The sequence below is a fragment of the Heteronotia binoei genome, chromosome 5 (assembly GCF_032191835.1).
Source record: "Heteronotia binoei isolate CCM8104 ecotype False Entrance Well chromosome 5, APGP_CSIRO_Hbin_v1, whole genome shotgun sequence".
NCBI lineage: Eukaryota > Metazoa > Chordata > Lepidosauria > Squamata > Gekkonidae > Heteronotia > Heteronotia binoei.
Window position 1 is genome coordinate 24187035 of NC_083227.1, and position 27960 is coordinate 24214994.

Below are 27960 nucleotides of genomic sequence, written 5' to 3' on the forward strand. Positions count from 1 at the left end.
TGGTCAGGTATTTCTCAGTTGCATTCTCTTTGCCACAAAAAAGAATTTGTAGCTCTTTATGCTTCAGGAACTTGGCAATTTGGAAGCTTAAGATAATTCACAGCAGAGAAAATTCTTATATGCACACTAGAGCATATTATGTCCTCCTCTATGTCTAGCAATTGGGAGTGGAGGTTTGCATATATCACCCCTACCAAAAATCCTAATAAGCAGCTCTGGTTACCATCATGTAATAGAATAGCTCTAGGGTTGCCAGGACCGGTCACTGACCAGAGGCAGGAGTAGGGTTGCCAGCTCCAGGTTGGGGTATTCCTGGAGACTTGGAGGTGGAGCCTGGGGAGGACACGGAATTTAGTGGATTACAATGCTCCCAAAGTCCACCCTCCAAAGCATCCATTTTCTCCAGCAGAAATTGACTTTGTAATCTGGAGATATGCCATAATTCCAGGAAATACTTTCAAGTATCAGTTATTCATCTTTTCATTTAGTGGGATTAGAAAAGAACACAATATCAAAACAATATCTGCAGTACTGCATTTAGAACACCTGAGACTCAGAAGCAATGTTCCCTCTAAACTGTGGGGTCATGTGAGCAAAAAATCTACTTTGTAAGCTATTGGCATTGAAGTCATGAACTCCTGCATAAATTAGTTTCATGTGGGGCCATTTTTCCTGAGCTAAGACCAAAATGTGTGAGCTGGAAACTAAAAACTGAACTAGCTCACACTAACTCAGCTTAGAGGAAACATTGCTCAAAATATGTTTAAAAGTCATCTAGAACCAACATATTCATAATGCAATAAACTATATTGCTTCCTTTTCACAAAAAATACAATTCCTGTCAAACTATCTGATCTTTACCTGGAAAATCCCTCCCCCCAGTCGTTATAGGATTGGTTTGTTTGGTGTGTTTGTTGTGATAAAAAACCTGCTATATCTTAAGGGGGGGGGGAAGGAGAGCAGGATAATTAACTCAGCTAAACAATGCTAGCAAATAAAAATAGGTTAGTTTTAACACCCATTTTCTCAAGTGAAAATGACTTCTGTAATCTGCAAATCAGTTGAATAAGTATGCTTGCACATGAAAAATATACCTTGAATTAAACTTTGTTGGTCTTAAAGGTGCCACTGGGTTCAAAGTTTTAGCAAGGTTTTAAAAATTAAGACAAATTTCTTCAGAATGTTCCAGACACCCGGGCCAGCATATACCAAAGTTAAGCTGAACATGGGGTAGCCAAAGGCAATAAAAGCAGAGGAGGCAATAAATCAGATAAGACAATGAAAAAATAAACAGTCTCCACAAGAACACAAGGCTGGGACTGCGCTTAGCCAGCCCGGCTGAGAAGCACATAAAACGAAAACTTAAGCACTCTAAACCGATACCTTAAATCATTTAAAATCAAGCTTTAGAAAGCACCTTAGTCGCAGAGCAAAACAGCGTCAGAAGACTACTCCTTGCCTGCACTTCCTGTTCTGGAAGAGAGGCTTTTCTTCTTAAAGGCAAAACAACCCCAAAAGTTCTCAATAAGTATTCTACTGCAAAGTTCTGCAGAAGTTGCTGCTGACAAGTTGAGGGCAAGGCAGTTTATCAGTTCATGCATCATTCAAAATCTCATCAAGAACACCTCATGCCTTTCTGTTCTGCAGTGAAGGCACAGGGCAGGTTTGTGTGACGAGAAAATATTTGCTAGATCTCCCTCTCTCTGTGCCTGGAAGGAATGTTTATTTACACACCAACCACCTCTACAAATCTTCCTTACTAACAGGACAGGACACACACACACACCCCCTCCCTTCCCTTCTTTTTCGGCTCTTGCTTAGCATGCCTGGGTGAGGACTGGACTTCAGTGCCGAGCCTTCGGTGGGTGCAGGGAATCAGGCAGGCTCTCTCCGGGAGAGTGGCATGAAGTTCCCCCCCCTCCCCCCCCGCTTCTGGACTTTTGGAGACCGGGGGAGGAGGCTATAAATTCTGGAGTCCCCCGCCAGGGCGGGGGGGTTGGGAAGCCTAATATAACTTGAAATTAATTCATTAATTGCAGTACAATTCTCTGCTACCTTTCACAGCAATTTTCCAGTGCTTCAACCAAAGAAAAGTATGAAAAATAGCTGTCGAAAGATTTAGCTTGAGGCAGGGTTCCAGTAGTAGCAGCTAAAGGAAGGGCCTACGAAATGTGTCAGCATATTTTGAGGTAGAGCAGCTGCCAGGGCCCTGTGTGGGTGGTACACAGTGCTGGCATTCCTGATGGCAATGGTAACAGCACTCCCAACTGCATACACTGGCCAGCGCTGTTGAGGAAGGGATGTGTAGGTGGTGCAGGAAATTGAACATGGGCATTAGGAGTGCTTGAAAGCTGGAGAAGAACACACAAGCATATAGGTGCATGCAGGTGTGGGGGTGGAAAGAGGACCACCCACTTTCCACCCCCATTTTGGCTCAGCATGAGTTTCAGAGAAATTTTTCTGAAAATGAATTTACTTCAGAAGAAGAGGCAGGTTTGGGGGAGTGCCCTGGAAGTGACATCACAGGAAAAGGTGGAGTTTTGGTTGTATGCCCCAGAAGTGACATCACTTGGCCCTTGACACCACAGGAAATGACATAATTCCTGTCTCCCGGCTTCACCCCCAAAGTCTCCTGGCTCCACCCCCAAATTTTAGTGGGCCACAAAGGAGAAGTGAAAAAATAACGAGGCCACAGGAAAGAAAAGTTTGGGAAACCCTGTACTAAAGCATTAAATTCTATGGATACCTAAGTCCCCTTCTATATTAGAGGTCTCTAGCAAAAGTCTAAGTCTTGTAGTGATAGTGATACCAGTTTCTGGAGGGGAAACTTTATAAACCCTAGGATTTAGGGAGAAGTTGCTGAGAGTCAGGGGGTCTCTATGCTGGTCAAGCCATGAAATTAACTCGTTAGAGGCCTCTAATGTAGAATGGGAAAGGGTGCTGAACTGCACTAGAGACAGGAGACTGTCTCTATGCTGGTCATGCCAAAAAAATGGGACTTGGGACTTAGACTCTAACCGAGAAAATGTAGACTAACAGTGTAGCCCCTGGAATACGGACTTAGACTTTTCATAGAATTACTGCTTTCCAACTGTATTCTGAAATTGTACTGTTATCTAATTGCTTTGCCTTTTTGCCTATATTTTAAGCCTTCTGTCTAAAGGAGAAGCTTGGAGTCTAATAAAGTTTATCTGTGTAGCTTTCTGAAAAACCTAATTTGTTCATATGTATGAATTTCTGAAAATTACTGGTTGTTTGGGTTACTGAGGGTACAAAAGATGTACAAAAGTAAATCCTACTTCACTGAGACTGCTAAATTGATCTATGAAATTGTTGTTGATATAAATTTGATCTTATATATATTTGAAAATATTAGTAATCATTCACAGTTTGTTTGGTTATTGTAAGCTCTTTTCCCGTGTATCTTTTTTTGCTTTGCCACCCAAAGTAAGCAGCAAAAGTGATGAGCCCCAGAATTTAGATTAAGCCCTAAATCTGAAGGATTGTACATAGAAGAGGAAGGGATCTGGGAAATGGGTGGGAAGTTGGGGACTGGGAAATTCACCTCCCACAAACCACAATGTACAGCCCCCAACCCACAGGGAGATCTGCTCTGTTTCATAAAATTAAGGTATATGTTAGGGGCTTTGGCCCCTTTGAACGTACTCAGTTCTCGTGGTGGGGACTGGGAAGGAGTGTGCTGGACTTTCACCCCCTCCGGGTGATCACTAGCTCATAAGGACAATCCTGCAGGATCAGACCAGTAGTCCATCTAGTCCAGCATCCTGTCTCAGGTAGGGGCCAACCAGTTCCTCTGGGGGATCAGCAATAGGGCCTACAGACTGAGGCCTTCCCTGAGGTGGCTCTTGGCTCTGCGAAATAGTGTGTTGGGTGCTCTTATTGCTTAGGTGTTATGCTGGCTAGGGTTAAGGTTTATTCTCTGTGTGTGTGAGAGAGAAAGAGCCTGCAGTTCTCCGAGTGCCTCCTGCTTTTCTTCATCTATTTTTCCAAAGAAAGATTTAGACTCTGATTCTGTTTGCTGTCTGCTTTATTTCTGGGAACCTCCCCATGCCCATAGTGAAGGGCTACTATCAAATTCTGGACTGTCGGTATACAAGAGGCAAGAATCCCTAATTTAATTTTACCTGGATACACACGAGTGCACTCTGAACATGCATGGGGGATGCACCAAAAAGAGGGGTGTCATACACTACACCATTTGGGGAATAGACAATTCTTAACAATATTGCAAGCAGAGCAGGCCAGAAGGTTAGACCATAGCAATAAACTGGGGGGATGGGGCTTGGACCTTCCCTGGCTTTTGCTGGGGGAGGGGGGGTTGGTGCCTCCCCCAGGCAATCAATGCCAGTAATAGTGACAAACTCCTGTGAGTTTATGAACATCTTTTCCAATCCATTTTAGATTTGGAAGAAGGAGTTCAGTTCCTCTGAATGTCAGGGCTCCCCTCAGTCACCATGGCTAGTGGCCAGTGATATCCATGGAGGATAAGTCTGTCTAATCCCTCCTTAAAGCTGTTTATTCCTGTGGCCATCGCTACATCCCGTGGCAGCGAATGCCACATTTTAATCACTCTCTGAGTAAAGTAGTAGTTTCTGTTGATTTTCCTAAATCTGCTGCCCATTAGCTTCATTATATAACCCTCAAGTTCTACTGTTTGGGGAGAGAGAGAAAAAAAGTTCTCCTTATCAACTGTCTCCACATACCACACATAATTTTATAAACCTCTTATGTCGCCTCTTAGTTATACAAAGCAGGAGTCAAGCTGCACCTTTAAGAACAACCAAGTTTTATTAAAAACGTGTGCTCTCTAAGCACACTTCATCAGACGAGGGGATCAGGTATTGTGGTCTCCCAGTTATGTTTTCCAAACTGGTAAGACCCAGACTCCGCAGCCTTTCCTCGTACGGAAGGTGCTCTAACCCCTTAATCATTTTGGTTGCCGTCCTCTGTACTTCTTCTAGCTCTGCAATGTCATCATGAGCACAGCATTCCCACATAGAGGAAACACCCACTGGTATGTTCCCTACCTTCCTGCTTTCAGGAACATGCAGAAAGCAGTGTCCACCGTTGTAGGGTGGGAGCATACATGTGAGTATTTGTGTAGGTGGTCCTGTATCCATTCTCCATAAGTTCAGTCAATTTGTAGAGGGATTGTGGATAGAGGGCTTTTGTGTGGATTTGTTCAGAAATGTTAAGGTATCAAAAGCTGTTCATTTCAGTTTGGTGTAGTGGTTAAGTGCGCAGACTCTTGTCTGGGAGAACCAGGTTTGATTCCCCACTCCTCCACTTGCAGCTGCTAGAATGGCCTTGGGTCAGCCATAGCTCTCTCAGGAGTTGTCCTTGAAAGGGCAGCTTCTGAGAGAGCCCCCTCAGCCCCACCCACCTCGCAAGGTGTCTGTTGTGGGGGAAGGAGATTGTAAGCCCTCTGAGACTCTGATTCAGAGAGAAGGGTGGGGTATGAATCTGCGGTCTTCTTCTTCATTAGGTGTCAAAAACTCTTCACAGGTTTCTTGCCTGTGGGTATCTTGGTGATGAAAAATGGATGAGCTGATCTTGAATCCTGAAGAATCCTCCTCCTTTTTCTTTTTCCTTTAATTTATTTATTTAACTTTATATTCCACCCTCCCTGCAAGTGGGCTCAGGATGGATCACAAAACAAAATCTAAACGTATCAAAATTACAGTGCAGTTAAGTATATAAGTATAGAGCAGTTTAAAACAGCATGGATTAAAACCATTTGTCCATGTGCACTATTAGTCCGTGCACAGAGATTTCCAGCATGAGCCGTTGGTCTCTAGATCTTCTCATTCTGGGTCACATGAAGACAGTGAGCTTCAGCAGGGGAGGCTGAAATTTTATTGACACCAGGATAGGTGCCTCGTCCAGAAAAACCTGGAGTTGTCTCTTTGATTTCAAGTAATGCTCCTACCATGGCTAAAGTTCTTTTCACACTCTGAGCATTTATACAATTTCTTCCGCGTGTGAATTTTTGATGTATACAACAAATAGACATTATTTCCACTATATGAGGAGCCTGTGGTTGTCCATCATGTGTGAAATACAAGAGAAGATCTTGTCCCAGGCTGAGTAGATGTATGGTCTCTTCTCATGTGGATTCTCTGATGCTGGTGAAGGTATGCCTTCTGGCCAAATCTCTTTCCACACTCTGAGCACTGAAATGGTTTCTCCCCTGTGTGGCTTCTCTGATGATGTTCAAGCTGGGATCTCTTAAGGAAGCTCTTTCCACACTCCATGCATTTATATTGTTTTTCTCGTGAATGAACTGTTTCATGGCTTTTAAGGTTTGAGAGAAAACAGAACCCCTTGCCACACTCTGAACATTTATGTGGTTTCCCCCCTGAGTGCATACTTTGATGGATAACAAGGTTACCCCTTTGGCGGAAGCACTTTCCACACTCGGAACAATCATACAGCTTCTCCCCTGTGTGGATTCTTTGGTGTTTTAAGAACTCTGCTCTGCGAAGAAAGCTCCTTCCACACTCTGAGCACTCATGCGGCATTTTCCCACTGTGCGTTCCCATATGTATATTATACTGAGTTTGGTTTAATAACTTCTTTTCACATATGGAGCATTTATACGGTTCCATCTCCACATGAATCATATCACAGACATCCCCATCTTGGAAAGGAATAGAATCATTCACCTTCTCCAACATGGCTTCCCTTCTGTGTTTTGAGTCCCCCTCGATTCTTGAAGTTTCCTTTAAACTCTTCATTCTTGACTTTATCTGGTGACAGCTGACGCAGTTCCTCGTCTTCCTCATTCTCTTGATCATCCCCTGCACCAAATTTTCAGTATAGCATCCAGTGCCTCTCCCCAAAATACTCCCCAAGTTGCAAAAATATCAGACCAGGGGGTCCAATTCTATGGAAGGAAGGCATTTAAAAAGGTGTGCAGTCCCTTTAAATATGATGGCCAGAACTCCCTTTTGAGTTAAATTATGCTTATCACACTCTTGCTCCTGGCTCCACCCCAAAGTCTTCAGGTATTTCTTGAACTGGACTTGGTAACCCTATGCCTACGCCACTATCAGGTTATGTATGTGCCATGGCAGGTTTAGAGGAATAAAGGGGTGGGGGGAGGAAAGAGCCCTCCAAACCAGGAGACTCCCCCTCCCCCACATGGGTGTGTGTGGGGGTGGCTAGTTGGCAACCTTAGGTGCAAATCACCAGCCCTGTGTTATTAATGCCCACTTTTGAAAACAAGGCTTAAAAGCCCAGTAGGCAGCCATGTTGGTCTGAAACAATAGAACAAAGCAGTAGACAAGTGCACCTTTAAGACCAACTAAGTTTTATTCAGAATATAAGCTTTTGTATGCATATGAAAGCTTACATTCTGAATAAAACTTAGTTGGTCTTAAAGGTACACTTGTCTATGTTCTAAGGCTTAAGAACATAAGAGAAACCATGTTGGATCAGGCCAATGGCCCATCCAGTCCAACCCTGTGTCACACAGTGGCCATAAATTCCCAGGTGCCATCAAGAGGTCCACCAGTGGGGCCAGGACACTAGAAGCCCTCCCACTAGGGTTGCCAGCTTCCAGGTGAGGCCTGGAGATCTCCTGCTTTTACAACTGATCTCCATCTGGCAGAGATCAGCTCCTTTAAAGAAAATGGCTTGGGGGGCTGTGGAGTCCATTCCATTGTACCATACTGAGGCCCCTCCCTTTCCCAGCTCCTGCCCTCTCCTGGATCCACCCCCCAAAGTCTCCAGGTATTTTCCAACATGGGCCTGGCAACCCTACCTCCCACTGTTGCTCCCCCCAGCACCAAGAATACAGAGCATCACTTGCCCCAGACATAGAGAATATTGAGCATCACTGCCCCAGACAGAGTTCCATCATTACCCTAGCTAATAGACATTCATGGACCTCTGCTCCATATGTTTATCCAGTCCCTTCTTGAAGCTGTCTATGCTTGTAGCTGCCACAACTTCTTGTGACAGTAAATTCCATGTGTTAATTACTCTTTGGATGAAGAAGTACTTCCTTTTATCTTTTCTAAGCCTTCTGCTTCTTAATTTCATTTGAGTGCCCACAAGTTTTTTTAATTGTTATAAAGGGAGAAAAGGGCTTCTTTCTGTATTTTAGCCCACATATAATTTGTAAACCTCTATCATGTTTTGTTGTTCTTCAGAATGGAGGGGAAGGGGAAGATGGACTGACCGTCCTTGCTCTCCCACAAAAATCTTTCTCCAGCCCGCACATCCCACACTAACATCCTTTCAACCACAGAGCTCTTTGGAAGGAATTCTTCAGGAAAAACTCTCATATTTACAGTCCTCAGCATTTTCTAGGTCTTGAGGGAAAAGGCTGGGAACTTTTAACAAAACCCAGAAGCCACCCTCCCCCCCCCCCAAAAAAAACCCCACTAAGTCCCCCATTTTGTACAGACAGTATCTTTGAAGGCCTTCACAAATGGCTGAGTGGATCCCCCCACCTTGTGATTCAAGTGATGGCCCTCAGCAAAAATAGTATTCAAATGTCACCCATGGCAGCCATTTTGATCCTTCCATTCCTCTCAGGCCTCTCTGCCCTTTGCATACCCATGATGCTGTTCAGTTACACTGTTTTACATCAGTAACAGAGAGCATAGATAGCCTGTTCTCCCATAGGTTTTGGAAAGCAGAACTTTCTTTTTGTCAGATGTTTTTAACCTTTTACACACTATAAGCAAATCAAATTTCAAACAATGTAGAAAAGCTTACAAAGGTTGCCGGAAGACAATACAAAGTCATTATTAGGTTACCATAAATGTAAACCATTTGCTCCTGAAGATATTCCAAGGTGGGAAACCCACACTGCATGTGACATTTGTTGTGCAGTAAGACTTACACAGTCACTGACTCTTTTTTCACCCTCTGAATTGCATTCTTGTGTCCAAAAATTCATTTGTTCTGGACATAAATCTGCCGGGTTGGGGGAGGGGGAGAGAATCAAAGCTACTATGGGATTGATGTTAAATGTAAAACCAGAAGTGATTTTACTGAACCTTAGAACTGATTTTAAGATGACACCTTCAGGGAATTTACGTCTCACAAACTGCGTCAGTCCCTCCCTCCATGTCTAAGGATAATCAGGGGCTCTGCCTTCTTTTTAACAGTGTCTTTCAAGGAGGGGGAAATCCTACTCATGAAGATTAGTCCTAACAAATCCTTTTTGATATTCGCAGCCAAATTAGCAATCACACACAAATGAAAATCTAATCGGGCAAGGCAGCTGCATGCCAAGAATGAGGCTGGGGAGCGTTCCAATACTGGGCTTTGTTTCCTACCTGGGTGAATGGATTGAAAGTCACCCAGGAAAGAGTGGGGAGAGCCGGGCTATGACAGATTCCATCACCAGGGTGACCCACAGCTGTTCAGAGAAAGTGGTGTAGCTGGAATGCCTTGTACACCACAATGGGTGGCTGCTTAAGCAGACAAGCCGCGTCATTTTCAGAATATTTTGAAGAGGAGTCTACAAATTCAAAAGGAAGAACAAGACGAATGGAATACGGAAGGAACTCCACTGCAAATATTGCTTTACGTGGCTGGCTGAGTTTGCTGAATTTAAAAGTGCTGCTGTGGCAAATTGCTTGGCAAAGTAAATGTGACGGACCAGAAGGATTTAAAAAAGGAATTCAACATCCAGAACTTTCCGACTCTGGTGTTTGTTGATGCTGATCGGAGCAATCCCATTGACGGCAAAGAAGTCAGAAAGGCCTCTGCCTTGTCACATGGTAAGAAGAAGAATAGGACCATGCCCTGCACATCTTAATAGCACAGATCAGGCAAAAGCCTTAATTGACTCTGAAGAGTTGGCTGTGATTGGCTTTTTAAGAGCTCTCATGGATGGATGGGAGAGGTCTTCTGTTCCCTCTAAGCGTTCCCTCTAAGCTGAGTTAGTATGAGCTAGCTCACGGTCTTTTAGCCTCCCGCTCACAGATTTTTGTTTTAGCTCAGGAAAAATGGCTCCAGAGCAAACTAAATCATGCAGTAGCTCGCAACTTTAATACCAGTCGCTCACAAAGTAGAACTTCTGCTCACAAGACTCCACAGCTGAGAGGAAGCATTGCCCAGAACTCCCTTTTGGGATGACAACCAGCTATGAAGTTTTTGCATGCTTTGGCATCAGAGAGGACATGATTGTTATCTTCCAAAAGGGAAAACCTGTTTATAACGAGGTGGTCGAAGAAGGCAAGCTGAATGACATGGAGCTGACCCAATGGATCAAAACATTTACCACGGATTTAGTCACGGAATATAATCTGGAGACATCTGTGAAGATTTTTGATGTTCCTGTGGAAAATCACATCCTTTTATCCATCCCCAAGAGTTCAAGTGTATTTGACAAGGCTTATGAAGATTTTAAGTCTCAGGAATTCTGAGGGAAGATCATGTTTATCTTGGTGGATACCGATGACAGCAGAAATGGTCACATGATTTAATACTTCCAGGTCATCGAGACTGAGGCCCCTGCTGTTCAAATCTTGAACCTAACCAGTGACACCAGGTACAAGATGCCTACAGAGAGGGTGACCATGAAGAATCTATGGACTTCTGCCAGAGCTACTTGGAAGGGACAGCTAAGTGTCATCTGTCCAGTAAGGAAATCCAAGAAGGCTGGGACCAGAAGCCAGGAAGAACTTTGATCGGTCAGAAGCCTGCCAGAAAGTGCTCCCAATTTGGGATGAACTGGGCAAGAAAAATGTCTTCATTGCAAACAATGTCCAGCTACTTAATGTGGAACACTACCCATTCTTCAGATACTTCTCTGCTGGATCTGCAAACCTGGTTGACCCATACAAAGGAGAACAAACTCTTGAAGCTTCCACTAAATTCTTGGAAGAAAAAATTAAGACAGAAAAGAAGGCATCATCAAAGGCCAAGAAAAAAAGATTTGAAGAAAGAGGAAATCATCACAAAAAAGGAAGAATTTTAGTGGGTCTCCCCCCCCCCCCCCGCTGCCCCCACCTCAGCAAAGATGACAAGGAAGTGTTGAGGATCGCTTTGATCTGATTGTGGGGAAGTCAGGAAGGCCTTAAGAAAATAAAACAACCTGTGTTGTGTGGGGGGGGGGGGGGAGGAAATCTGATGTGGCTCCTACTTTGAATTTATGGCGCTCTAATTATATTTTTGTATACAATGGCTAAATTAACGAATACGTATAAAGTAGATGATGGAAATGAATATAGTGATTTCATCACAAAGCAGAAATATTTTCACCTGTTTCCAACAAGGCAAAAAGAGCAGTTCGTTAAGGTTCTGCAGAGTTCCACACAGAAAAGGGGGCAACCACTAAAAAGGTCCTTGATAACCAAGGCAATCAAAGCAGTAGCTCATCATACAGCATAAACATACCACATGGGTTTTAACAGAAAAACTTTTGCCACAAACCAAGCCACTATGTAGTTTTTGGCATATGGATTTGTTGATGATGCCAAAGGTGTAAAGGCTGAGTATACTTTTTTCTGCACTTCAAACACTGATATAGTTTCCCCCCTGTGTGCATCTGTAGATGCTTTTAAACATAGGAACTGAAACCAATTCTCTTTCTGCACTCTGAACACTTCTAAGAGTTCTCCCCTGTGTGGACTGTTTGATGCTTCTGCAGTTGTGCTGTCCGAGTAAACTTCAGTCCGCATTGTGAGCATTTGTAAGGCCTCTCCCCTGTGTGCACTCTTTGATGCACAGTGAAGCTAATGCGGTGACGGAAGGCCTTCCCACACGCTGAGCACTCGTAAGGCTTCTCTCCCGTGTGGATTGTTTGATGCTGCCGCAGGGTTGACACCCGAGTAAACTTCTTCCCACACTCTGAGCACTGATATGGTTTCTCCCCGGTGTGGATTGTCCGATGCTGCTGAAGGTGTGCCAGCCGCCTGAACCTCCTTCCACACTCTGAACATTTATAAGGCCTCTCCGCTGCATGTGGTGTTTGTTGCATGGGAAGACTTACACAGTCACTGATGCTCTTTTCACTTTCTGCGCCCAGAGATGGTTTCTCTCCTGTGGGAATCATCTGATGCTCTTTGGAGCCTGGCTGCCCACTGTAGCTGTTTTCATACTCTGGAATTTTTTGAGGTTCTTCCCCATTGTGAATTCTTTGATGCCACGTAAGACTTGTCCTCCAACTGAAGCTTTCTCCACACTCCGAGCAATGATATGGTTTCTCTGGTGAAGAAACCTGTTGGTGTGAAATAAGAGAGGTGCTCTGTCCGAAGCTCTGTCCAAACTCCGCACATGCATTTTGTTTTTTCTTGACATGGAGTCTTCCATAAGCACTGTGGCCTCCATTCTTCCTCTTTTGGGTTGCCTTTCCCTCTCGGACAAGGATTTCCTGGAATCCCCCAGCTTGGCAAGGAATGGGATTATCCCTGCCCTCCACTGTGTGGCTTCCCTCCAGCCGCTTTTGTCCCTCTTGATTCCCAAAGGTTCCTTTCCAGTCCCCATTCTTGACTTTGTCCAGTGTGAATGCCCGGAGTCCCCCATCCTTTTCACTCTCCTGCACTTCACCTGTTTGAAGAAAGGCAGAGCAACCCAGTTACCACCGTGAAAAGAAGTCAAGTCTCAAATCATTCCCTCCATAGCTGATCTGTGCGCATTTTGTATCTTTTGCCAGAACTTTCTCCTGCTTCAGTCGTGCAGTTGGTCATACCTCTTGCCTAGCCAGGCCCACCCAAGGAGCAAGTTCTATTTGTTTCCTTCCTCTCCTCAAATGGGGACCACATACAGGGCTCTTTTTTTGGTTAAAACAATTTTATTTGGTAACATATGGTAACAGATTATATTTCTTGCATCATTAATAACTTCTTTTATCTATCCCATATACAGGGCTCTTTTTTGTAGCAGGAACTCCTTTGCATATTAGGCCACACACCCCTGATGTAGCCAACCCTTCAAGCAGGACTTTTTTTGAGCAGGAACGCACAGGAACGCAGTTCTGGCAGGCTTAAGAACATAAGAGAAGCCATGTTGGATCAGGCCAGTGGCCCATCCAGTCCAACACTCTGTGTCACACAGTGGCCAAAAAAACCCCAAGTGCCATCAGGAAGTCCACCAGTGGGGCCAAGACACTAGAAGCCCTCCTACTGTGCCCCCCCACCCAAGCACCAAGAATACAGAGCATCACTGCCCCAGGTTTGGTGTCAGGGTGTGTGACCTAATGTGCAAATGAGTTCCTGCTGGGGTTTTTTCTGCAAAAAAAGCCCTGTGTGATGTCAGGAGGTGTGGCCTAATATGCAGACGAGTTCCTACAAAAAAAGCCCTGCCTCCACGAGCTTACAGGACTCTCAGTACAGGGCCTACTGCATGCTCCAGGAGGATTATTTGCAAAGGTGTTCCTGCTACAAAAAGGCCCTGCTCCTATTTATTTGAAAGAGGTGGGGAGGAGGGATTCAGACACTTCCCCTCCACACCTGGGATGCCACACATGGTTTCGTTCTTTGATATTCATGATTCAACATGAAGCATTATTGTAAATTGCAGACCCATCAAAGCCTGCTGTTACACATAAAACTGCAGCAAATTTTGGACCCAAATCAAGCATTCTTTTGCTTTCAATTAACAAGTGTGGAAGGAGTTCAGTTCCTCTGAATGTCGGGGTTCCCCTCAGTCACCATGGCTAGTGGCCAGTGATATCCATGGAGGATAAGTCTGTCTAATCCCTCCTTAAAGCTGTTTATTCCTGTGGCCATCGCTACATCCCCTGGCAGCAAATGCCACATTTTAATCACTCTCTGTGTAAAGTAGTAGTTTCTTAAACTGGCTCTTAAATGCTATTCATATCAAATGTTATTCATATCAAATGTTATTAATATCAGGCCCAATGCCAGTTTGGTGTAGTGGTTAAGTGTGCGGACTCGTATCTGGGAGAACCGGGTTTGATTCCCCACTCCTCCACTTGCACCTGCTAGCATGGCCTTGGGTCAGCCATAGCTCTGGCAGAGGTTGTCCTTGAAAGGGCAGCTGCTGTGAGAGTCCTCTCAGCCCCACCCACCTCACAGGGTGTCTGTTGTGGGGGAGGAAGGTAAAGGAGATTGTGAGCCGCTCTGAGACTCTTCGGAGTGGAGGGCAGGATATAAATCCAATATCATCATTCCCATAGAATGTTCTCCAACATTCCAACTTCAACAGAGAATGCTCAGGCTCAAGCTTCATTATGGGAGCTCAGGAACAACTTGTAAAATGGGCTGCCTCCCACCAACATTTTTTTATTTTACCACAATCCCAGCCAAAAAATGAGTCATGAAATAATAGTTACTACATTAGTATAACCTCATAGATTTCTTTTTAAGTTCTAATGCACCAGCTGCCATTTTTATCAACAGACCATTTCCTTTAAGAGCTTTGTTCTCTTCTGGCCCTTTCGATTGCAAAATTAATAATGGATTCCACAAAGAGCTAGTGTGGGGTAGTGAATGAGGATGCCAGACTAAAATCTTGGAGATCCAGGTTTGAATCCCACTTCACTACGGAAAGCTTGTTTACAAGTTCATTTCTGGCCAAACTTTTAAGGTACTGGTTTTGATTATGAGTTGGGCCTTTTCTGTGGTAGCCTCAAAGTAATGGAATGAGCAGAGCTGAAAAGTAAGTTTATATTACTCAGTTTTTCATTGTTGCTTTCCTGTAGTTTTGGGGGGGGGGGGTATTTTAAGCATTTATTAGTTTTATGGCGCTCAAGACAGCTTACAACTTAGATAAAATACAAAATACATTAAAAGCATAAAACCCAAAATTTAAAATCACAGCTCAGGAATGTTATTAAACAAATGAGGTCATAAAAAAAAGTTTCCAACAGCCTCTCAAAGATCAAAAGTGAGGAGGCCAAACACATCTCCCTGGGGCAGTTGTTCCTTAATTGTGGGGCTTCCATTGTACCTCTCTCCAGCACCATTTCCCCCAGTCTGTTTCTTATCACAAGTTTTTCTCCACTCCCTCCACCCTGTTTTCTTCTCCCTCCCTGGCTTTTCTCTCCCCTCCCACCATTTTTTACACTCTCTATCCATTTGCACATGAGTTATTTGACTCGGGTTTGGTGCTGTCGGGAAGAAGGTTTTTCCCCTTACATCATGGTGGATCTGTGCTCCTCAGCTTTCCTCCAATCTGTCTCAAACCTGCTTTGCTAAAAAGATTTGGGAAGGAGCTACAGCAAAGCCTGGATGGCTGCTGTGGGATAGAAATGTTCAGCTTTCCCACACAGCACCTGTCTCCTCCCTTCCCCCCCTCAACTTTTGTGTTTTTTAAATGACATCAGAATATAAATCGAATAGGTTCTCTGAATTCCTAGCATTCGTTTGTCAGAACTCAAGAACTTCAAACGGATCCCATACTTAGTTACAAAGCTAGGATTTTATTGAGGAGAACTAGGTGCTGGAAAAGGCAAGATAACAGTAATGGCGAGAGCCAGCATCAGCTTGATTTTATACACGTAAAGCAAACATCTCACAAAGCCACAATTCACATTGTAGGGCGCAGCTGTCTTCTCACCATCACTATCAGTAGAGAGGATGCCTCCCTACTCCGAAGGCCATGCTGTTCGGCTTCAAAGGGTCCCAGTGTGAGAATGTGCAGAGACAAGACATAATTCATTCTACAGCCCCAAATATTTTGGATACCAGTGGGGCAAGGTTAATTACTATTCAGGCACTCTGGGTTAAGCAGAGGTTACAACATGGAGTCAGTTTGGTTCAGTAACAATACAGCTCCAAGCCACAATAAAACTACCATACAGCATTGGTCACATTATAGAGGACCAGCAGCAAAGATACAAGTTCTGACATACTGCCCCCCCTAAGCGCCCCCTCCCGCGGGGCCGACCTTGGGCTTGTGCGGGTACAGTAGGTGAAACTTTTTCAGCAGTTGCGGTGCCACTACATTCTGAGACTCGACCCACTCGTCACAGCTCGGGGGGAAGTGTTTCCACCTGATCAAATAATACAGTTTCCCCCGTTTGACTCTGGAGTCCAGGATCTCCTGGACTTCATGGTGACTCTGACCCCTCACTGTCGTCGGAGGGGGCGGTGGGGCCCTGGGATGGAAGGACGTAGCACCAGGGTCTTTCCGAAGCAAGCTGCAATGAAAAACAGGATGGATCTTACTTAGTGATTTGGGTAGTTCGAGTTCTACCGTTACTTTATTTATCACCCTTTTGATTTTGAAAGGTCCTAGGAACTTCAGTGCAAGTTTGCGGCAGGACTGGGGAAGGGGAAGGTTCTTTGTCGACAGGAAAACTGTATCCCCCACCTTCAGATCCCACTCCGGAGAGTGTTTTTTGTCAAACTGTTTTTTGTAGGCTTTTTTCGCTTCCTCCAGGTTTTCCTGAATTCCCTTCCAGCCTTCACGAAGTCCCTCCCACCATTGTTGGCATGATGTTGGCTGGGATGGGCTGGCTGGGAGGGCGAGCGTAGGGAACGGCTTGCCCTCGTAACCATTGATGATTTGAAAAGGGGAGGTTTTGGTTGAGCTATGGAGGCTATTGTTGTAGCCGTATTCTGCAAAAGGGAGGAGATCCACCCAGTTGGACTGTTGGAAATTAATGAAACAGCGGAGGTATTGTTCTAGAAGGCCATTAACCCTCTCCGTCTGTCCGTCCGACTGGGGGTGGTAGGCAGAACTCAGTCCTTGCTCAATGCCAGCTAGTTTGCAGAACTCCCGCCAGAAGTTGGCAACGAACTGCGTTCCGCGGTCACTAATGACCTTGTCTGGGAATGAGTGTAGGCGTACAATGTGAGTGAAAAAGAGCTGGGCAAGTTTTTTGGCTGTAGGTAACTGTTTGCAAGGAATGAAGTGAGCCTGCTTCGAAAAGGTGTCGACTACGACCAAGATGACTGTTTTGCCCTGTGAGGGCGGGAGCTCTACAATGAAGTCCATGGAGACTACCGACCAAGGTCGGGTGGCTGTAGGGAGGGGAACCAGGTGGCCCGGAGGTTTGCCCCCCCTTCGTTTTGCCATGAGGCAAGTGGGACATGAGAGTACAAATTCTGAAACATCTTTTTTCATTTTCGGCCACCAAAATTGGCGGGTGAGCAAGTTGAGTGTTTTGACATAACCAAAGTGGCCGGCCAAGCGGCTTGAGTGGCAGCGTTCCAAAACCTCCTTCCTGAGGGGATCGGGCACATAGATTTTTTCGTTATGTAACCAGAGCCCGTTCTCGGCCTTGACCAAGTTGGGGGGGCGGTCAGTTTCTTGTTTGTACTCTGAGAGGAACCGAGAAAGTAACTCTAAGTCCGGTGGATTGGTCTGTTTACCGGAGCGGGTGGTGACCCCCCCCGCGATGGCTGAGGGGGAAATTAGTGAGTCCACCACCTCCTCCCTGAGACTGTCGTGTTGGGGCAGGCGGGAAAGGGCGTCCGCTAAAAAGTTTTTTGAGCCCGGAATGTGTTTCAACACAAAATCAAACTTAGCAAAGAAGCCTGCCCACCGGATCTGTTTTGCAGTCATTTTGCGACGCCCCGTGAGGGCTTCCAGGTTTTTGTGATCGGTCCAGATTTCGAAGGGGACTCTCGCTCCTTCAAGCCAGGAGCGCCAGGTTTTTAAGGCAAACATGACTGCAAATGCCTCTTTGTCCCAGACCGACCAGTTTCTTTGTTCATTGGAAAATTTCCTGGAAATATAGGCACAGGGTCGGAGCACCCCATTTTCTCCCCTCTGCATTAATATGGCTCCTACAGCGGCGTCGGAGGCGTCGCATTGGACCACAAAGGGCTTAAGTTCGTCAGGATGAGCCAGCACGGGTTCGGAGGTGAAGAGGCGTTTTAGCTCAGTGAAAGCTTTTTGACAGTCAGGCGTCCACGTTAGGCGTGCGCCGGGTTTTTTAGCCTCGTCGCCCTTCCCTTTCGTTTTGAGGAGTTCTGTAAGAGGGAGCATGACCGTGGCGAACCCCTTTATGAAGTCGCGGTAAAAGTTAGCGAACCCGATAAAACTTTGTAACTGCTTGCGGGTTCGAGGGGGTTCCCAGTCTAACACCGCTTGGACCTTTGCGGGGTCCATGGACAATCCCTCCCCCGACACCCGGAAGCCCAAGTAATCCAGTTCGGTCTTGTGGAATTCACATTTTGACAATTTGGCATACAGTTTGTGTTTACAAAGGGTGCTTAACACTTTTCTGACCAAAGGCACATGAGACTTTAGATCTTGTGAATAGATAATGATGTCATCAAGGTACACCACCACCCCCTTGAACAGGAAGTCCCGCAGCACTTCATTAATAAAGTTCATAAAAACACCCGGGGCTCCCTGTAGCCCAAACGGCATGACAAGGTACTCAAATTGTCCCAGTGGGGTGTTGAAGGCTGTCTTCCACTCGTCCCCCTCTTTGATGCGGACGCGGAAGTAAGCGTCTCGGAGGTCGAGTTTGGTAAATACTTTCCCCTTTGCTACGGTGTTTAATAAGTCCTTTATCAACGGGATCGGGTAGGCGTTGGACATGGAAATCCCGTTTATCGCACGAAAATCTGTGCAAAGCCTAAGCGACCCGTCCTTCTTCTTTCGGAACAGGACAGGGGCGGCATGGGGAGCTGTGGCGGGTCGAATAAAGCCACGCTTTAGATTTTTGTCCAAAAACTTTCGGAGTTCAGCTTTCTCCGCCCAACCCATGGAGTACAGTTTCGCTTTGGGAAGCTGCTGCCCTGGGATTAGCTCAATGGCACAGTCTGTAGGGCGGTGGGGCGGTAGCTCATCCGCTTCCTTCTCGCTAAATGCCAGCTTTAAGTCTCGGTACTCCTTGGGGATGGAGGCGACTTCCTCGAGTGTGAGGCACGCCCGCATGTTTTGGGGGGGAGCGTGCGGCCCCCACTCGGGGCGCCAGTGGTGATGCTCGCACCTCCAATCCGGGAACCGGACGAGCTGTTCCTCCCACCTTATGTCGGGTTGGTGGCGGGCGAGCCAAGCTGAGCCTACTACCACGTCGAAAGAGCAGGAGGGGGCGATTACGAAAGTCTCAATTCCCCAATGCTCCTCAGTCCCTACCGGGACCGCCTGAGTTTCTAAAGTACATGGTTCCCCTCTCATGGGCCCCCCGTCCATTTGCTGGAACTGCATCGGTTGCGGCAGGGGCGAAGTGGCTAATCCCAGCGCCTCAACTAGGCGGGGGGTGATCAAGTCCCTGTTACACCCTGAGTCGATTAGCGCTCGGGCGTGCATGAATCTCTTAAGGTTCGGGTTAAGGAGGGTGACGGCCATAAAAAGTAAACCCCCAGTTGCTCTCACCGTGAGGAGTGCCGGCTGTTGTTGGACCTGCTTTGCGGCACCCATTAAAGCAGGTCGCTGTCGTTTCCCGCCGACTCGGTATCGTCCGACTCCTCGGTCGATTCTTCGACTGCCGCCAGGCTGGTGGTAAAATCCTCGTCAGTCGCCAAGGAAGTGGCGACGGAGCCCCGACTGGGCTCCTTCGATCGGCTGCTCTTCTTCTTCTTCGGGCCCGGGGTGGTTGGCCGCGCCGTGGGTGGTGTGGATCCCGCTTTCCCAGGGCAGTTAGCAGCAAGATGATTTGGGTCCCCGCATTGGAAGCACTTGCGGGCGGGAGACGGGGTGGAGGTCGTCGGAGCCTTCTTCCCTTCGGATTTAGTTGGGGTGTGTTTGGCTCCCTTCCTCGCTAGTTGCTGTCTCCTCATCCCCACGTGTTGGAGGTTGGTCTCCACTTCCCCGGCCAGTTGGATCCAGCCGACCAGCGTGTCGGGCCTTCCCTGACTGTAACAGCGGTCGAGGATGCTCGGATTCAACCCGTTGATGAACGCGGTGTATTTCATGACCTCGTTCCATCCCCTCGCTGCCGCACAGTACCCCAGGAATTCGGTGGCGTACTCGCGGGTGGAGCGGTTGCCCTGTTCGATGCGTTGGAGGGCAGCGACCGCCTTCTCCTCCCGCAAGGGATCTCCATACTGGCGGAGCATCGCGTGCAGGAACCCTGCCACGGTAGCTAATTCGGGCTTTCTTCCCATGAAAAGCCCCACATACCATTTGCGGGCCGCCCCTCTCAGTCGAGACGCGATGTGGTACACTCGGCTGGCCTCGGTAGGGTAGTCGGCGCCCCAGTGGGTGAAAAACGTGTCGCACTGAATAGTAAAGTATTCCACGTCCTCCGGATTCCCATCGAACGTAATCTTCAGCTCTCTTCCCCGTCCCTCGGCCCCTCCTGGCGCTCGCGGCGCCCCAGGCGGCGGTGCTGGGCCCGGTAGGGCCGGCGGGATCGGACCGGGTAGTGCAGGCGGCGCCGGGGCGGCCGGGGCCCCTGGTGCGGGCGGCGCCGGCGGTGCCGGGGCGGCCGGAGCCGGCGGAGCCGGAGGTGCCGGGGCCGCTGGGGCCGCTGGGGCCGGCGGCGCCGGGGCAGCTGGAGCCTGCGGGGCGGGGGCCGGCGGGGCGACAGGCGGTTGCCCCAGTGGCAACACTCCATACGGTATCCCCAGGACCGCGGTTTGCAAAGTGCGGAGCTGGTCGTGGATAGCGCCCAGGTTCTGCTGCATCTCCTCGGCCATCGTCACGCGGGAACGGTGCACATCGCCGTGGATTTCCCGCACCCAATCGAATAGTTCGTTGCGGAGGGTCCGGATCGGGTCTTCCCCCCCTCGGGGCTCCGTGCCCTCCGCCTGGCCCTCGTCGTCGTCTCCTGCCCCTCCTTCGCCCAACATGCTTCGATACCGCTGCTCCGCGGCGTCGATTGCTGCCGTGGACTTCCGCGGGCTCCAGGTTCGCGGGGCCGGGAAGGCGGCGTCGACCGAGAAGGGCGCTGGAACCTTAATTTTGCGTCGGACCCCCGTCACGTTTGGGTCGAGCGGCGGGTCCTCCGATGGGGTGGTGGGCTCTCCGTCGTCTGGTACTTTTGCCGCCATCGAGCCAAGCCTCCAGTACAGATAAGCCACGAACAATGGGATTACTGTTATAATGTCAGAACTCAAGAACTTCAAACGGATCCCATACTTAGTTACAAAGCTAGGATTTTATTGAGGAGAACTAGGTGCTGGAAAAGGCAAGATAACAGTAATGGCGAGAGCCAGCATCAGCTTGATTTTATACACGTAAAGCAAACATCTCACAAAGCCACAATTCACATTGTAGGGCGCAGCTGTCTTCTCACCATCACTATCAGTAGAGAGGATGCCTCCCTACTCCGAAGGCCATGCTGTTCGGCTTCAAAGGGTCCCAGTGTGAGAATGTGCAGAGACAAGACATAATTCATTCTACAGCCCCAAATATTTTGGATACCAGTGGGGCAAGGTTAATTACTATTCAGGCACTCTGGGTTAAGCAGAGGTTACAACATGGAGTCAGTTTGGTTCAGTAACAATACAGCTCCAAGCCACAATAAAACTACCATACAGCATTGGTCACATTATAGAGGACCAGCAGCAAAGATACAAGTTCTGACATCGTTTTTGTTTGTTTTTTAAAGAAAATCTCTAGCAACTTTTGTTGTGGAGATATAAGAGGCGAAAGCACATCTCCACAAACAAAAGGGGCTGGAGACTTACCTAAAAAAAAAAGCTGGGAATTCAGAGAACCTGTTAATTGTCTGAATGTTACAGCAATGTAACCAATATTCTGTGTTTACCTGGAGAAAATGGCCATTTTGGAAGGTGGACTCTATGGCATTGATGTCCCGTCCCGTCCCATCCCTCCCCTCCCCAAACCCCACCCTCCACAGACTTCACCCCCAAAATCTTGAGGTATCTGCCAGCCTGGAGAAGGCAAAGAAGAATAGGAAAGAAAAGAAAAAGAGGAGGAGGAGAGATCTGCACATGTTAATGATGTGGGAACCTGTCATGTGGAAGCCCCATCGCTCTAGCCCTGGATTGGCAGCCACAGGACCAAGAGGGCAACTAGAGATGCCATGTGGAAAACTCTGTCTCCCTCACCTTTTATCTACTTTGCCCTGTCCATCAATTTGGGTTCCAGACACCACTGCCAGGACTCCCTAGGCTGAGTAAGGAGTGCCTTGGTTGCAGTGCTGGATTAAACCCTGTGGAGGCCCCTAGGCAGTTGAAATCTTGGGGGGCCCCCCTCACAAATTATCTGAGTCGGAGCGCCCTCCCCACCGTCCACAGCCCCTGCTGCAGCCTGCGGGCACCTTCTCAAAAGCCCCTTTGACAAAGGTGTGGGGGAGAGGCGGAGAGAGGCAAACTTGGCGACAACACCACCAGCAGCCGCACCAAACAAGTTGGGCAAAGAGCAGCTCAGTTGCTGCCTGCATGTGCAGGCTGGGAGGGCTGCAAGCAGGGGGAAAACTAGGGCGGGGAAGCTGGTCCAGGGCTCCTAAAGGTATGCGGCCCATAGACCAGAGCCTACTTGGCCTAATTGTTAATCCGGCTCCGTTTGGTTGCTAGGCAACCTCCCTGTAATCTGGTGAGATTTTGCAAGATCTCAGTTTGCATTGTCTAATTAAGGGAAATTTCACCCCAAACCATCTTTTAAAAAGTTTTTGTAATTGTCTTCAGACCTGCCTCAAGCCCCAGAAGGAGCTGCCAGGCCTCCCTCCTTCCTTACCCAACAAGCTGGCCTCTCCGTCCTCCACTTCCTTGATCTCTATCCAAGGATGCCTCTGCTCACTCTCAGATGGAGCTTGGCCTGCCTCGGAGATATTCCCAGCCGCTGCTTCCAAGAACACCTACAACAGCACAGAGGGAACCTTTCAGGGCAGACACACAGAGTGAAATATTCGGTCGCCCACCCCGAGCTGAATAGCTCCGTTGCTGCATAACAGAGAGAAATTCAAGATGGGGTTTCCATAATTAATGGAACTTACCAAGAACACCACTTGGGACAAGAACTGTAAAACAAAATGAAGGATAAGAAACAAAATGAAAGATAAGAGGGGACTGGATGAACATATGGAGCAGAGGTCCATCAGTGGCTTATTAGCCACAGCTTATCGTTGGAGCTCTCTGTCTGGGGTAAGTGATGCTCTGTATTCTTGGTGCTTGGGTGGGGCAACAGTGGGAGGGCTTCTAGTGTCCTGGCCCCACTGATGGACCTCCTGATGGCACCTGGAGTTTTTTTTGCCACTGTGTGACACAGAGTGTTGGACTGGATGGGCCATGGGCCTGATCCAACATGGCTTCTCTTATGTTCTTATAAGAACCCACTGAGATGGAGAGAGGTCTCAGCCCCTGTTCTATCCCAGACCCTCCTGCACTGAGGGCCCACAGAACAAAAAGGCCTCACCTGCTTCTCCTGCCTCAAGAGGAACTCCTCGGCCAGGGCCACTGCCTGAGAACAGCTCTCGGGGCCGCTTTCCCTCACACAGCTCTGGATCTCCGAGGGCAGGATGCTCAGCAGTTGCTCCAGGATCAAGAGCTCCAGGATCTGCTCCTTGTTGTGATTCTCCACTCTCAGCCAACTGTGGCAGATTTCCCGGAGTTGGGTGTAAGCCCCCCGGGGCCCCTCAGCCTCCTTGTAGCTGAAACACCGGAACTGCTGGCGCTGCTTCTCTCGGTTCAGGGCATCCCTTCTCAAGATGGCTGCCTTCACCTTCCCATAATCCTGTTTGTCTTTGGCATCAAGACTCTTAAAGGCTTTTGCAGCTTCTCCACTGAGGGCTGGCAGGAGTCGGATCGCCCACTCGTCTCTGGGCCACCAACAGGCTTCGGCCACTTGCTCAAAGGAGGCCAGGAAGGCCTTGGCATCCTCCCAGGGGGAAGGCTTCTTTGGCAAGAGGGGGATTCCCCATCTAGAGTGTGGTGACTCCAGTGTCTTTAGGAATTCCTGCCACTGGGCTTCCCACTGTATGAGGGAAAGGGATCCCTCCCCAGCTCGCTGATCCATCAGATCTCCCGGTGTCTTTTGTAGTAATTCCCTAATACTCCCAGCCTGGAGGACGTGAGGGGATTTTCCTGTTCCCTCGGATACTTCCCCTATTGTGGTACCTTGCCCCTCCATTTTCATATCAGGTGCTCACTGAGGTGTTCATATAGAAAACTATCAAAACAAATTACAGTATTGTTGACTGGGCTTCTCCCTAGAGAAAAAAAGACAGAAACAGAAAAGAGAGAGAATGGATAAAAGTGGTATCGTACCCTCTATTTTGGATTTTACTGGTCATACAAAGAAAATTACAACTAAAGCTATGTCAGTAAAGGACTATAATTTTTTTAAAAATAAAATATATTATTTATATTTAAAAGTTTAGGGTTTGTTTTATGGGTTGGAATCAGACCGTTCCACCCAGTCTGTCCTGTCAAATGATGTTATTTGGGTTGGCTGCGGACAGAGGTGCCTGGGATCGAACCTGCTGCATGCAAGGCATGTTCTTAACCACTATAACTATGGCACGGCTTCACTTCCACCCCACTGACCTGAGAGCAGAAGTTCTCTTACAAAAAAATTTCAAAGGGAGATTAGAGAGACTGCTGAATTGCAACTGATCATGAAGCTCAAGACAATGCATCCTCCAGGACTGAACTGAGATCCAGGTTTCCTATCTCATTACCAATGGTGATTTCTCCACATGAACTACCCCTCTGCATATCACACCTAATCCAATCACACTTGCTACTGTCATTCACCTGTCATTTGGCATCTGAAATCACTCTGCTGTCCAATTATAAGGATAGAGTCACATTCTAGATGTATCTGAAGAAATGACTAGTGACTCACAGTTTGGTTAGTGGTTAAGTATGCAGACTCTTATCTGGGAGAACAAGGTTTGATTCCCTACTCCTCCATTTGTACCTGCTGGAATGGCCTTGGGTCAGTCACAGCTCTGGCAGAAGTTGTCCTTGAAAGGGCAGCTGCTCTGAACAGAGGGAAAAAAATCCCCCTTACTAGAGGGCAGCAGCACTGTCTTCCAGCCAAACAGGAAGAGGGCAGCTGCTGTGAGAGCCCTCTCAACCCCACCCACCTCACAGGGTGTCTGTTGTGGGGGAGGAAGATAAAGGAGATTGTGAGCCACTCTGAGATTTGGAGTGAAAGGCGGGATATAAATCCAACATCATCATCATCAAAAGCCAAACATTTTGTTAGTCTTTTAGGTGCTCCTGGACTCTTGCTTTTTCCTACTGCTACAGACAGACTAACCCATCTCAATCTATCTTCCACCCCACAGAAATCCTTTCATCAGCTACAGAGAACAGCACTTGAGGAGGCACTACACGGAGTCCTGTTGTAGTTCAAGGCAGTATATTTCTACATGCGACTCTCACCATCCTCTTATCTTTTGGACATTACTCGAGACACAGATGGGCTTTTTCAAAAGTCTGCTTTAATGCCTTTCCTTCTGCCGTTCTAAGCGGTAGATTTTCCAACTTGCCTACCCAACAGCACTGTTGCCCTTGTTCGAGTAATGCAATTGAGGCTCTCGCACACATACTTTTACACTGTACCCTCTATCAGGATGAGAGATGTCAAATACTTATCCCACTACTCTCTACATTTAAACCTTTGCAAGACTATATTGACCTCAGACCTGAAATATTGCAGACATTCTTGTTAAGGGATAGCCAGCAACGGGTAACATGTGTGGTAGCAAAATTCTGTGTATTAGCTCTTAGGAGAAGGAATTGTGTGATTAAGGGAATGTAATTAGATTCACAGAGTTGAAGGGGAGCTCCAGGGTCATCTAGTCCAAACCCCTGCACAATGCAGGAAACTCACAAATACCTTCCCCTAAATTCATAGGATCTTCATTGCTGTCAGATGGCCATCCAGCCTCTGTTTAAAAACCTCCAAGGAAGGAGAGCCCACCACCTCCCAAGGAAGCCTGTTCCACTGAGGAATTGCTCTAACGGTCAGGAAGTTCTTCCTAATGTTGAGACGGAAACTCTTTTGATTTAATTTCAACCGATTGGTTCTGGTCCTACCTTCCGGGGCCACAGAAAACAATTCCACACCGTCCTCTATATGACAGCCCTTCAAATACTTGAAGATAGTGAGCATATCACCTGTCAGTTGCCTCCTCTCCAGGCTAAACATCCCCAGCTACTTCAATCTTTCCTCACAGGACTTGGTCTCCAGACCCCTCACCATCTTCGTCGCCCTCCTCTGGACCCAAGTAGAATTTATTTTTATGTACATTTACAAATCTGTTATTTGCTTCAAACTGGCTGGTCCTTGGACCGCAATAAAGAATTGATTGATAGACTGACACATGACTCTATATGCATAGAGAATGAGTGAGCATCAATGGGCTGGCTCTGTCCTTCACCTCCACTGATTCATCAGCACAGCATCTATGCACATAGCATGTATGAACAGAGCTTCTATCCCTGAAACTGGAAGCTCTGCTTGTTTAATATTCTCAATTGTAGAGAGGGACAATCATGCCTAGTTGCCCGCTGGCAGATCCCTGGGGCGGAGCCCAGTGAGGATAGCAGGAATGCCTTTTGGCAGGGTATAAAGTACACCAAAGATCAGTTGTAATTCCAAGAGATCTCCATCCCCCCACCTGGAGATTGGTAACCCAGATATGCTTACCACCCGGCAATTGTGCATAAATGGGAGAGGGGCCAGTGCACTCATGCTCCCTCCCTCTTGGGAGCACATTACTCTGATGCTCAAAGGATCATTCACAGAGGACTAAGAATGGCTCAAATCAGTGAGTCCATCTGCTAGGCTCACAGGCAACCAATCAGGATACACATGAAATCAAGTTCTGCTGGGGCAATGAATCCGCCTTCTGGGGCAGGAATCCTTCCAAAGCACACAATATCCTCCAGCTATCCACAACTTAGTTCCACTGTTGGGACTCCAAGGTAGGGATGCCAACCTCCAGGTAGGAAATATTCACTCAGCACAGAACTTGCACTTGTTGTTTGTGGAGTCTGTATTTGTATGATTGTGGATTGATTTGGATACTGTGCTTATGGAATGTTTGGATTACCGTGGTGTTTGTGAACAGTATTATGTGCAAATTCTGTACTGAGTGAATATACAAAAATAATTAATGCTATAGTGAATTTTCTGGAGAATTTTTTTTCCAACTGAGGCTGTGTTCCCTGTGTTTTGCTTGCCAAACCTCCAGGTAGGGCCTGTAGATTTCCCAGAATTACAGGTGACCTCCGGACTAAAGAGTTCAGTTCCTCTGGAGAATTTGAAGAGTGGACTCTATGGCACTGAAGGCCCTCCCACCCCTGGCCAAACCCCACCTTCTCCAAGGTCCATCTCCAATTCTCCGATTAGTGCTCCCTCTAAACTGAGTTAGTGTAAGCTAGCTCACGTTTTTAGCCTCCAGTTCGCACATTTTTTGTTCTCGCTCAGGAATGATTACCCCAGAGCACACTAATTTCTGCAGTAGCTCGCAACTTTAATATCAATAGCTCACTCACAAAGTAGAATTTTTGCTCACAAGACTCTGCAGCTTAGAGGGAACATTGGTCTCAACCTGGAGTTAGTAACTCCTACCCGAGGGGCAGTCAACTTGCCTTTATCACAGAATGGAGAGGAGCAGACAGGAAATTGCCCCTCAGGTGTTTTTTTTATGGGGGGGGGGGCGGCATGGGGCCAGCTCGACTCCCATCCCCAGCCACACCAAAATCTCCAGTGATGCCCACGCGCCTCTGCCTTCCCGTTGCCAACTGGCCAGGAGAAATTCCAGTCTGCCCTGTTCTTGAGCTTTTAGCGGGGGTTTGGTTTGCAAAAACAAAGCTCTACGTGGGAATCTGCTCCCAGCTCTGAGAGATCCCTCCTCAGCTCAAGGGACCACATCCAGAACTAGCAGCCTTCGCTGGGAACAGGGAAGGGGCCGGCCTGACCTCGTCCTTCCTCGCCCTGCACCTGGGATTCAGAGAGAACGCCCCCCCCCCCTTTACAGATTGCTCAGCCCCGGGGATTTGCTCCCCACCCCCGCCAGGCACGTCTTTACCTTTCCAAGTACCCCCCAACCCGGCTCCAGCTGAGATTCTCCAACTGTGTTGCAAGAAAAGTCGGTAGAAAAGGAGGAAATTGGAGGACTTTAATAGTTCTGGCCTCCCCCTTGCTTCCCGTCTAGGAAATGCATCTCTGTCACTTTAACCC

General features: G+C 47.5%; 2 protein-coding genes across 4 annotated transcripts in view; one reads left to right on the plus strand and one right to left on the minus strand.

Moving 5' to 3' along the window:
* The window catches only part of LOC132571165 (zinc finger protein ZFP2-like), a 475317-nt gene that overhangs the window by 342437 nt on the left and 104920 nt on the right, over window positions 1-27960 (plus strand). The gene's annotated exons all lie outside the window — the stretch shown is intronic.
* LOC132571184 (zinc finger and SCAN domain-containing protein 31-like) lies at window positions 8657-27874 on the minus strand. Its single transcript, XM_060237879.1, has 4 exons — window positions 27809-27874; window positions 23176-23968; window positions 22498-22618; window positions 8657-12534 (listed from the first exon to the last, which is right to left on the minus strand). The coding sequence occupies exons 2-4, from the start codon at window positions 23893-23895 to the stop codon at window positions 11594-11596; spliced, it is 1782 nt and encodes a 593-aa protein (XP_060093862.1). The 5' UTR covers window positions 23896-23968; window positions 27809-27874; the 3' UTR covers window positions 8657-11593.

Excerpts from the sequence above, each read along its gene's own strand:
- LOC132571184 (XM_060237879.1), bottom strand. The coding sequence starts at position 23,895 with ATGAAAATGGAGGGGCAAGGTACCACAATAGGGGAAGTATCCGAGGGA. Across the intron at positions 22,619-23,175 it reads TCTTGAGGCAGGAGAAGCAG|GTGTTCTTGGAAGCAGCGGC; the intron begins GTGAGGCCTTTT and ends GTGCTGTTGTAG. Across the intron at positions 12,535-22,497 it reads CGGAGAGGCCAGCTTGTTGG|GTGAAGTGCAGGAGAGTGAA; the intron begins GTAAGGAAGGAG and ends TTCTTCAAACAG.